The sequence below is a fragment of the Benincasa hispida genome, chromosome 9 (genome assembly GCF_027475165.1).
Source record: "Benincasa hispida cultivar pf3 chromosome 9, pf3_genome.v1.1, whole genome shotgun sequence".
Classification (NCBI taxonomy): Eukaryota; Viridiplantae; Streptophyta; class Magnoliopsida; order Cucurbitales; family Cucurbitaceae; genus Benincasa; species Benincasa hispida.
Genome location: NC_143486.1, coordinates 68,444,363 through 68,456,696, shown reverse-complemented (window position 1 = coordinate 68,456,696; position 12,334 = coordinate 68,444,363). Strand labels below are relative to the sequence as shown.

The window sequence follows — 12,334 nt, the reverse complement described above, 5'->3', positions numbered from 1 at the left end:
AGAGGATTTTAGGAGAGAAATTGAAAAGGATGGAATAGCCTAGGATGTTGAGAGAGAGATTAAAGGGATAGAATGAACATCAGTGCACAAAGCACTAAGTTATGCATGAGGAGAGATACACAAAACCTAGATATTTTTTCTTTTATTTTTTTTATAAATTCCTAGGTTTTGTGTATCTCTCCCATGCATAGCTTAGGGCTTTATGCACTTTTTTTATTTTTTATTTTTTAAATCATGGATGAGACCTTAATGATAAATAGAAACCAAAATTAGTGAAAATTTGTTGGGCCTATAATTAAGGTAAAAGACAATAGTGGAATGGAGATCCTACGTAAAAGGGCTTAAAAATAGGTTACATTAATGTCTTGAACATTTTATTTTTTGCAAAAAGGACTTATTGGCTTCCTTATTTTCACTAATATCAGTAATTATTTATAATTTAGCCCCCACCTTCGTTTTATATGTATATATTTATATATATTAAAATAAATAAATAAATAAACCTAGGTATTTGTGTATCTCTCTACATGCATAGCCTAGGGTTTCGTACCCATGTGCCCATTGATATTATTATTTTTTTTTTAAAAGGAAGTTTTGTTAGACCCCTATTTCTTTCTCTTCTTCTTTCTCATTTCTTCCTCCTCTCTCTTTTTCTTTTTCCCAAAAGCATGAGTTGTAGGTGGCTGGCGAAGGTGATCTGATGGTCGATTCAGGTGAACAACAGTGACGTGATGAATAGTCGGTTACATTGGGGAGATAGGTATGACAGTGGCGCGGTGGTCGACATTGATGGAGGCAGTCAACATTGATAGAGGCAGCCGATAGTGCTACAGTGGGCGAATTTGGGCAGCGGTGCATGCAAGATCTTGTTGGTTGATGACATAGTTGGGCACGAATCTAAGGTTGGGCAGGTAGGTTTATTTCAAATAATCCATATATATTTAGGTTTATTTTAAAGAATCCATATATGTATGGTCGATCTAGTTTGAGGTTAGAAATGGATGGACAACGTATCTTAGTGTATTTGTATATTTTATTTTCAATTTTAATGACAAATTTATATAGATACGGTTGCAATACTGTTTATGTTTTAATCTATACTACTGTTTAAATATAGTTAATATGCGATATTCTACTATACTTTGTAAATTCATACGATTTTTCTCTACAATATATATCAAGTATACATAATATTGAACTCTGAATTTTATTTGTTTTTACAAATTGCTTCTTGTTTATCCATGTAAATTATTATCAAATTCATATATTTGAAATCGAAAAATTGCTCGTGAATTCTCTTGGTAATCAACTCTCTATTGAATTTGAACAAATATCAATTTTAAAAGCAATATTTGTTACTTTCCTTTTTTTCATTTTTCTATAACCCTACATTTTTACTAGATCTACATATGTATTAATCTTTAATTATTCGTTTTTCGTTGGTTAAAAGTATTAACATAATTTAACTAACAATAATAAATTAACAAGTGAGAATGTTTACTTTAGAACTCCTATTTTAATTTATTTATCAAGGATTATTGATCTAAAAAGATGAATCTTTTATTGTGTCAAAGTTTATCATTTTTTAATATGTGCTATATTAAAATTTCTATAATAATTAATTATTATCTAAAAAAACAAACAAATTTGTATAAATATAGATATGGGTAAATCAAACCTAAATATTTAAAACAATTTATATATAAAAAGCACATAACTATTGTAAAATAATCTCAAATTTATTTTCACGTTAATTTCCACATTTTAATTTTTTTTCACTGTATGTTAAATCCAGTTTATCTAATTTGTCTTTTATAAAACTATATTTGAAAAAAAAAAAAAAAAAACTTTACATAGTTCTATTATTAAAATTTTTTATAGATAAATATATCAACATGTAACTATTTTTAAACATTACAATCGATGTGCATTACACTATTGAATTAGTAATATAAGATTAGCTAAAATAAATTTTACATCTAATAATATGGTAAATGTTCAACTTTTAATCCAATCATAAATTTTAAAACAAAGTTCAAGGGGTCAAACGACTTATTAAATTAAAAATCAAAAGTTAAAAGGACTTATTAAAATACGAAATTGGAAGAAAATTTAAAGAATAAACTTGATTATAAAATTAAAAATTTTCAGCCTTAAAACTTAAAGGAAGAGAAGTGTTTGGTTATTCAAATTAAAAAATTTATGGTACTACATTGAGCATGAAAAAATATGATACTACCTCCATTTATTATTTGTCATGTATATCTTTTAAAATAAGAGTAATGTATGTTAAATTTCTATTACTATGATACTATTATTCTTTTTGTTTACAATAGAAATTCACAAATATTAAGGAACCTCAGATTGATATTAGTAAATTAGAGAAAATATCTTTTTAATTTTTGAGTTTTTAAGAATTAGTGCATTTGGTCTCTAATATTTGAAATTGACCATCTTAATCATTGAGTTTTGAAAAATAGATTCAAAAAATCTCTCTATTAACAAAACTATTAAGTAAATTTAATAGTTTTGTTAATAGAGAGCCTTTTGAACCTATTCTTGAAAACTGAACAATTAAAATGACCAATTTGAAAGATTAGGAGGAAAATGCACTTATAGAATTTTGGGTTATCCAGTGCCACGTCATAGTATAGAGTGGAATCCAAATGAGCCAATGAGAATCACCCAAAAAGATATAATCCATTATACACTATCCAAGTTAGAAGCCACTCATTGCTCATCCATTCACTCCCAATCTCAAAACCACACAAAATTATTCATATCAATCTCTTTCCCTTTCCTTATATACCACTTTCCTTCTCTTCTCCTCTCTGATTTACCCCCAAATTTCCCCATACACATAATCAAATGGCCACCGTCACCTCCCCCGCCGTCGCCATCCCCTCCTTCACCGGCCTCAAATCCTCCGGCGCCGCCTCCAAACCCACTGCGGCCGTCCGCATCCCTTCCCCTGCAGTCCCAAAGCACAGCATCAGAGCGTCCCTGAAGGACGTCGGCGTGGCCGTGGCCGCCACCGCCGCCACCGCCCTGCTGGCCTCAAACGCTATGGCGATCGAGATCTTGCTGGGCGGCGATGACGGTTCTCTGGCATTCGTTCCGAACAATTTCTCGGTGGCGTCAGGGGAGAAAATCGTATTCAAGAACAATGCAGGATTCCCACACAACGTGGTGTTCGACGAGGATGAAATTCCGAGCGGAGTTGACGCCGGAAAGATCTCGATGAACGAGGAAGATCTTTTGAATGCTCCCGGCGAGGTCTACGAAGTTCAGCTGACTGAAAAAGGAAGCTACTCTTTCTACTGTTCGCCTCATCAAGGTGCTGGAATGGTCGGAAAAGTCACCGTTAACTGATCATTATTCATTAATTCCGGCTTCCATTTTTCTCTGTAATGTTCTTTCTTTTTCTTTTTATAAAATAATTTTAAGTTGAATGTCTTTGGTTTTCTTGTTCCACTCAGAGACTGTACGCTGTAGAGCTTTCAGATTCACAGTATAATAGATCTATAAATCCCTATTAATGTAATGTAATGGGATGTGTTCTTTGTTCTTCGTTCTTTGTTCTCTGTTCTCTTCTATGTGGGCTTGCTTTCTGGCCCATTTTGGATTTACGCCCAATTTAATGCATCGACTAATGGGCCTTTTCCGAAACAGGCCCAATTTTCATGTGTTCTCAGAATGCAAAAATGCCTGTCACAATATCCACAGGGCAAACATCTAAAGCTAGATAGTTCTATTCAAGGTTGAAAATGTCAATGTTGATGGAAGTATCGAGCTCTTGATTTTATAGAAATTTCGATGGAAATATCGAAAAAAAATGTCGACTTTGATGGATATTTCTGAATTATAAAAGAAAAAAATTCAAAAAAAAATTAATTAGTAAATAAATATTTTATGATTATTAAAAAAGTTAAAATATTTTTATACTAGTGACATTGTGTTGCTTATTTTTTATGTTTCATGGATTTTTCTACGATATAATGGAAATATCGATTCACCTCTCATGTCGATGTTGAGTTCATGAAAATTTGAAAATATCCATAGAAATATTGACATGTCGATGAAAATTTAAAATTATGGTTCTATTTAAAAGATTTTAAAAAAATCAATAATATCTAAACATGATTTTTTAACTAAATATTATATTAAATATAGGACAAGATTAACAATCGTTCTATTTTAAACTATGGTAACATTATATGATGTTGGGACAAATATGATGCTCATATCTTAAAAAAAATATGAGAAATCTGGCAAAATGCTAACAATTTGATTTAAAAAAAGGTTAAAACTTCAAATTTTGTGATATGTTTATCTGGAATTAAATGCATGACTTGAAAAAATCTCAATTCTTAAGACAAGCAACCATTTAACCACATTGTTTATCTCTCCATCTCCCCTTTTCTCATTTTTTTTCATACTCCCGCAATCCCCTTTTCCTTACCATTTAACCGCAATCCGTCATGGAATAAAAACCCTTTGCCTCCTGCAGATTGGATCCTCAGCCCCAATCAAAATGGAGAATCCCTAATTTGATCGAACCGGGGACGAAACAGGAATGAGGAGGATATCCCGTCTCGATTAGGTTTATATATATATATTAGGTATTTAACTTTTAATATTTAGCCTAGTTTTTAATTTAGAACTAATATGTCCAAGCCCAAACCAAATAGAATTTTAGAGATCTTTTTTTAAAAAAAAGTGCCCATGGGAAAACAAAAGGGAAAATGGGGAATAGGTCATCGCGGGGACCCATTTCCCAACAAGGAATCAGGGGCAGGAATAGGGGTAAAATCCCCTAACGAGGACAGGGACGGGGAACCCTCCCTCGCCCCACCTCGGCCTTGTTGCCAACCTTTGATGTGAGCATCAGATTCGTGACTGAAACCCTTCATTAGACTCTTAAAACTCCCTAAGACTTCGTTCCCACCACTGTTGTCCCCCATGAAGAACACCCCCTATAAGATCGGTATGGCAACTGTGAATAAGGTCTAATCAAACTAATTAAATTTTGTTACTAATGTGGACTCAATTAAATAAATTAACAAAATTTTTACTAACAAATAATTTAAACAATAAATTCATGCAAATAAATTCAATTCAAAATAGCCAAGTAATTAAAACTAATACTTTTAAGCACCCAATTTGATTTTAATAAAAAGATTGGTATGAGATATGTAAAGATCAATTCAACCAACCTAAATAAACATTAAGCAATTAATTTAAGGAACAAATATTGCAATTAATTTTATGCAATAAAATATGACAACAAATTAATTGTAAAATTAAAGGAGTAGAGGGATAGAGAAATTAACACCGGGAAGTTTATAGTGACTCAGAACAACTGGCCTACATCCATTTTCCAAGCTCCTCTTGGGTACTTCACTAGAAATATTTGACTCTTTCCACGACTTAGAGTCGAATCGCTACAAAGTTTTTTTTCCAGGCGCAAGAACAAACTCGATTCTTTTCACGATTAAGGATCAAATCATTAGAATGACTCTTTTTCTAGGATCAAGAGCAACCCTTACAAAATGTTTGTAAAAATAAAGAGTACACTTGACCAATTTTCTATAAGAGTATATTTACAAATTTTAGCATTCAATGAATCAATTCTCGCAACAAATTTTATCTCTCTCAAGAAAAGATGAAAAAGAAGAAAATTGAAGCTTGGAGAGAGAGCAATGGTACTTAATGAGTTGTGGAGGATTCAAAATAATAAAAATTGTTGTTGTGATTTTGAGAAAAACATGAATTTAAATAAAGAGGAAAAATTGTTGAAAGGTAAGTCTCTCACTCCTTTTGTATTTAATTTTTAAAGCGTGTCGTAATTAGTTAGCAGATGCATAACTAGTTTGTATGTTTGTGAATAGTTGTAATTCTGTCACAATGAATTTGGATCGATCGTGCTTCCGCTAATGGGTTCTCTTTGATAAAAATTCCTTCAATTGGTATCAGAGCCAGGTTATGATATTCCAAATCCATTGATGTATAGAATAGCATTTACATTCTTGATGGGTGTAAGCATTTCTACATTCTGTTTAAGTGTTAAATAAGTTTGTGGATGTGGATTAATGGAGTTTCCTGGGATGGTTGCCTTTGGTTGTTGAATTCTTTTACATTCAAAGTTAATTGTAAGGGTCCACGAGTTTTTGGGCATATTAACTATAATTCAAAGTGTTTGAGTTAGTGTGAGTTGCTCCTGATGAAGTTTCAAAGCAAGGAGTCGCACATTACTTCGAGATAGGCGAATTGAAGGAACTCTTATCAAAGAGAACCCATGAGTGGAAGCACCATCGATTCAAATCCATTGTGACAAAATTACAAGCATTCACAAACATACAAACTAGTTACGCATCTTCTAACAAATTACGATATGCTTTAGAAATTAAACACAAAATGAGTGAGAGACTTACGTTTGAAGAACTCTTCTTTCACAGGTCGCTCACTCTCGTGAAGAACTTGGACAGCAAAATCTCGACCTCGCCCAGATCGTCTACCCCATCGTCCAGTAGTCACAAACAAACTTCTCCACGAACAAGTAACCTCTCGAACACCACCACTCAGTTGTTGGGGTTGATGCCCTAAAGTCTCGTGTTCTGTAGTTTGTAAATAGTTTGTAAGAACGCTTGTGATGTATAATATATGATATTTTACTTCACTTCTTTATTTTTCTCAGTTAATTGTTTTATTTACTTTACCACAAAACAATAAACCTAAAATCCCTAGCTATCTGGATGTAACTTAAATATGTATGTGGTGACATACAAGTGGATCATGTCTTAAGTAAAGAAAATCGATCATGAGGATTTCTTGGAGCAGCGGAATAGATCATTCCAAAGTACAATCATGTATGAACATTACAATTACAGTCGTAAACAAAACATACAGTTATGCAATCAATACAGAAATTACAATATGATAACTACAAATGAACAAGGAAATACTACGAACATTTGTAAACTCGTCTCTATGCTTCTTGCTCACAAACGCTCGACCACAGCAACCTCAAATGCTCGAACAACATGAACGCTCGCAGCATGAATACCGCGCACTGGAACTTCACGATTGCCTCGGACACGAACACCCTAGCATCACGAGTAGCCTCCATAGAACCTCGACAATGTCGAGTTGAGTATGACACCACCAAGAAGGCTACCTTGGTATTCTCGGTGTGAGAATCCAGAGGGTGGGATCTGTATGGATTTGGTATGAGGCAGACGAAGGAGAAATGAACAATCGTATATATGATTGGGTAAGTGAAACTTATCGCATAGGTAGATGCCCAATCATTTAGCAAAAGCTAAGCAATCATCTAGCAAAAACTAAGCGAGCGTTTAGCTCATTGTTTAGTTCGTGCTTATCGCTTACAAAACACTACACGATCATTTACTAAAACAAGTTGTCGCTTAGTAAATCTGTATTTACTTGACAAGCTCTGTGAGATGTTTTTTCGAGAGAGAAACCTCAATACATTTTTGACAAAAAACTTACTAAAATTAGAAAAACAATTTTTCTTTTTATCTCACAATTACCATGAACCACCAATAATCTCCCGCTCATTTGGTTATTAGAGAAAAATATTTAATTATCCAATAATTAATATTATGATAACCAACTTATCATACTATATTTATAACCTATCGTTTTAATATTTCATCTCATGAAATATATAAAATATAGTTCTTTTTATATTCCATGGCACTTAATGTAAATCTCATTTACATCCTTCATTAGATGTATCTCATACATCATACCGATCATATCATATATAATCGAAATTACCTCTTGTCAATTTGAACATTTTAAATAAACACCAAGAATTTATCCTCAACTGAATCCATTGAGCTACCAAGGGAACCTTATGAACTTGTAGCTCGAAGCTTCAACAGTAAGTAAATAACTGACTAAATTTTTTAGTCACAGGATCCACCATCCATTAACTGCCAAACACTCCACTAAAGACTGACGATTGTACTCTCCTTACCACAGATATATTATGTGTCCATCTTAACCAATCAGAAGTGCGACAACCCTTCACAAATCTCTCGGAAGTACAACTAGGCCAATAACCGTTATGCACCTGTAGTTACATCTAACTCCTTAAGTACCATTGATCGCTCTAATGAACATAAGTCATAGTTTTACTATGATTGAGTCCTCTCTTCCAAAGAGAAGTTGTGGCCAATATGTTTAAGCTCCAGAATCAGCCTTTAAAGAAGCAATCTCTCTATTTATCCCTGCTTCAGGAAAGGTGTGAATTCCATCTTGTGGATTGAGTTCCCGACTCCCAGATTAGACAAGTCCCCAAAAAGGTTGGCATGTTGAGTTGGCAATCTGGCCATTCTCACCCATACTAATCAAATGATCGTCCTCAAAGGCAGGAGTTCCCAAAACACTCAGGATTGAGATCGTGTGCGGGTCGTATCCGTAGTGTCACCAGGATCAAGTATCCCACCTTAACCCTTATACTACAGACCTTTTTAGGTTATCACTTAAGGCATGATCTACTTGTATATCACATATACATGCTTAAGTTCATATAAGATAACCAATGAGCTTTTTTTATTAGATATGAGTAAATGCCAGAATTAAATAATACTTATTTTATTCATTAAACAATGTGTATCTTTACAAAACGACGAGACTCCGGGAGAATTAGGACACTAATCCCAATTTTAACTGATAACCAAAATGGTCTGTAGTATATGAATATAGGAGGGAAAACTTATCCTGGTAATGCTATGGATGCAGCCCGCTTTGTGGAATGGTCATAAGTGTTGTGACTTGTCACAGATGGTCTGATCTAAATCATTCGTGTAGGAGACATGTGAGCCGTGGCGTCCTATACAAAGAGTTTGTATAAGACCTGACCATGAGGTGTTAATGTCTTGTTAGATAACACTGTTCATGACAGAGACTTCACTTCACTAGGATGACCATAGGGAACATGACCTCAATTCTTAGAGGATTGAGAACTACTATCAACATTCTCCATTGCCTTCTTATAAGATAACGGATCCTTAAACTCGCCATTGGCTACTATAGCCAAGATTTCAGTGAAACCCATATAGCGAACTAGTGGGTTCGCAACCCTCTCACTACGTCGAGGTTCCCTCAACTTTTGAGGTGGAATTGACCTACTAGATGAACTTCCATCAACAAATCTTGTAGATAGAGCAGGCCGTTCAACAACTCTTGTTGAAGTTTCAGTAGTTTCGTTGGAAAGTTCATGCAACACGATCTTACTACGTGGATTGTGCTCCCTGATATGATCCTCCTCTAGAAAGGTAGCGTTCGCTGCCACAAACACTCTGTTTTCCTTAGGATCATAAAGTAACCCCCTCGTGTACCTTTGGGGTAGTCTACAAATAGGCACAACCTCAAACGTGGTTCCAATTTCTTTGGATTAGCCTCAAGCACATGTGTTGGGCAACCCCATATGCGGAAGTGTCGTAAACTAGCTTTACGCCCGTTCCACAACTCCGAAGGTGTTCTGGCAACACTCTTGGAAGGAACACAGTTGAGGATATAAGCTGCAGTCTCCACTACAAAACCCTAAAACAAGTCCAGTAAGGAAGTGTAACTCATCATCGACCGAATCATGTCCAACAAGGTTCTGTTTCTCCTCTCTGCTACACCATTCTGCTGAGGTGTATCCGGCGCTGAAAGTTGGGAAACGATTCCATGTTCTATCATATAGTTCTGGAACTCTGAATCCAAAAACTTTCCATCCCGATCCGATCGAAGTGTTTTAATCCATTTATCCAATGCGTTTTCAACTTCAGCCTTGAACTCTCTGAAATTTTCAAAGGATCCAGACTTCTGTTGCATCAAATAAACATACACATACCTAGAGTAATCATCAGTAAAAGTGATTAAATACTCATAGCCTTGATAACGGGTAAAAATGCATGTTATTACCGTGCAAATAAGTAAAACAATGAGGGAATGTGACGATAAAAATATACAAAACCATGTTCGAAAGCGTTAAACTGAGAAAATTGCGATCGCATGCGCCCATCGTATAAAAGCAGCTAATTTACTTATTTTGTGCAGGAAAAATGCATTGGCGCAACTTAAATTGCGTCCAAAGAATCAGGTGTCCATGTGCATTGAAAGATTGCGATCGCAAAGTCATGCAATCATATGCGATCGCGAGAAGTTGCTCAATAAGGTGGCCGCATAAAGATGGCGTATCAAGGTCACAGCATAATGAATCGTGATGGGACGAAAAGCTGATGACGGTCGAATCCGAATTTAGTAGACAATCCGTTAACACCACACTGTAGCAAGTACACTCAACTTTCGTTGACCATTAATCGGCGCATCAGAACAGAGATTTAATGACCGCCTATCATTGCAATCATTATAAAGAAAAACTTCTTCACCTTGAGCTCTTTAAATACTGGAGGCCACCATTGTAAACAAGTTCGCCATATAGATTGGAGATCATATACAAGATAGATATTTGTTAGTCTGTTGATAGTCATTCTTATACTTAGAAGACTGAGACAAGCGAAGAGAAGAAGACACCGAGAGATCATTCTTGGACAGCTCGGAGGACTACCGGGAAGCGCTACAAAAGGAGAGAGGGCAACCACTTGCGAAAGCAAGGATATTCATCTGGACAGAGTTGGAGAGAAAAGACAGTGTAACAAGCCACGGGAAGCAAGACATTGCTACCGAGCTTTTTATCCCAACATTCCATTGTTGTTTTATATTCTGCACTTTATTTATAGAAAATGGAATTCTCTCTTCAACATATGTTCAATCTCTCCACATTTTGCATGAGTAGCTAAATTTCCTAATGGGTTGAGAAGTACTTAGCTAGCATGACCTAAGGTTTACACTTTATGCGATCATCTTGTCTTATGTATGTGTCATTCACCCTTTAGAGATACTTGAGAGAGTAGTCTAAAGAAAGAATCTAGACTTGAGAGAGTCAGATTAGAATCTAGGCTTGAGAGAGTCAGATTGGAATCACATAAGCAAGAGACAGAAACTTAGACATAAGTTCTGTTTGCTATTATACATCACATACACCCTAAAAATAGGATATGATAGTATGCGGTCACCTTGTGTATGTGTGCATCATTCATCATCGCATAGACAAAAATAGAGGCTTAGACATAAGTCCTATTAACATTATCGTATACATCGCATGCCCCCTAGAAATAGGAACTATAGCATTTGCATTGAGAGATGACATGTTGTTGTGTGTGTGTAGCATGATCGCATAACTTGAAGGCAATCTTAGGAAGTGTTAGCTAAATCCCTTCTCAACACATTCATGGCATACTCATTATAATTCTCGATTTGATCAACTCTTTACTCAGATTCGTTGCATAGGAAATATACTTAAACAAAACACCATCCAACTTATTTGTTTTTGCCACTGTAAAGGAATCAAATTTACTGTCGCATAGTAACTCAGTAGTCCCTGTGTACGATCTTAGACTTACCATACCATAATATTAGAAAAGCTTGCATGTGCAACGCATAATATATCACCGCAACTTATACCATAATCGCATCACATTTACAACACATCAAGTTTTTGGCGCCGTTGCCGAGGGCTACGACAGTACATATTGTGCTAACAGTAAACCTTTTGATTTTCTTTGCAGCTTTTGACCACTGTGCACTGCCAATCCTTTGGTAAAGGGAGAAGCAGGTGTTGTATGAGCGAAGAACATGTTCTTGAGCCCAACTACAACCAAGAGATCGAAAGAACGTTCTGAAGAAGACGAAGAAACAACCACCGATAACAACAAGAGAGAAATCCCAATATGGCAGAACAACCGGAAGAAAGAGCTGCAAACGCGAACAACATCATGGTAAACACCATTCTTCTGGTGAATGACCACGATAGACCCATCTAAGACTATGTGTCACCTAACCTCTATGATTTCTCCCTAGGAATCATGAGGCCAGCCTTGGACAGATCGAGGTTTGAAATGAAACCGGTTATGTTGCAAATGATTCAGACAGCCGGACAGTTTAGTGGAAAGCGTTACGAGGACCCACACGCCCATCTTTGGTGTTTCATCGAAATCTGTAACACTTTTTGTTCCCAAACATCTCAGCTGAAGAAGTTCGACTAACGTTGTTCCCATTTTCGTTATGCAATAAGTAAGGAAATGGGCTTATTCTCTCGAACCAGGGGAGATAACCTCGTGGGAACAACTAGTAGAGAAGTTCATGAAGAAATACTTCCCCTCTACTAAGAACGCTAGAAGGAGGAAGTTGATTACAAATTTTGAAAAGGAAATTGATGAATCGCTCAGCGATGCTTGGGTGAGGTTTAAGAGAT

The 12,334-nt window shown here is 35.5% G+C and overlaps 1 protein-coding gene across 1 annotated transcript; it reads left to right on the top strand.

The window, feature by feature from the left end:
- The first annotated feature begins 2,843 nt into the window (after positions 1 to 2,843).
- On the top strand, positions 2,844 to 3,567 carry LOC120084427 (plastocyanin). Its single transcript, XM_039040206.2, has one exon. It carries the CDS (start codon positions 2,869 to 2,871, stop codon positions 3,370 to 3,372), a length of 504 nt encoding a protein of 167 aa, XP_038896134.1. The 5' UTR covers positions 2,844 to 2,868; the 3' UTR covers positions 3,373 to 3,567.
- Positions 3,568 to 12,334: the final 8,767 nt, after the last annotated feature.

What these genes read in the sequence shown, in the direction of transcription:
- LOC120084427 (XM_039040206.2), top strand. Translation starts at nt 2,869, where the DNA reads ATGGCCACCGTCACCTCCCCCGCCGTCGCCATCCCCTCCTTCACCGGC.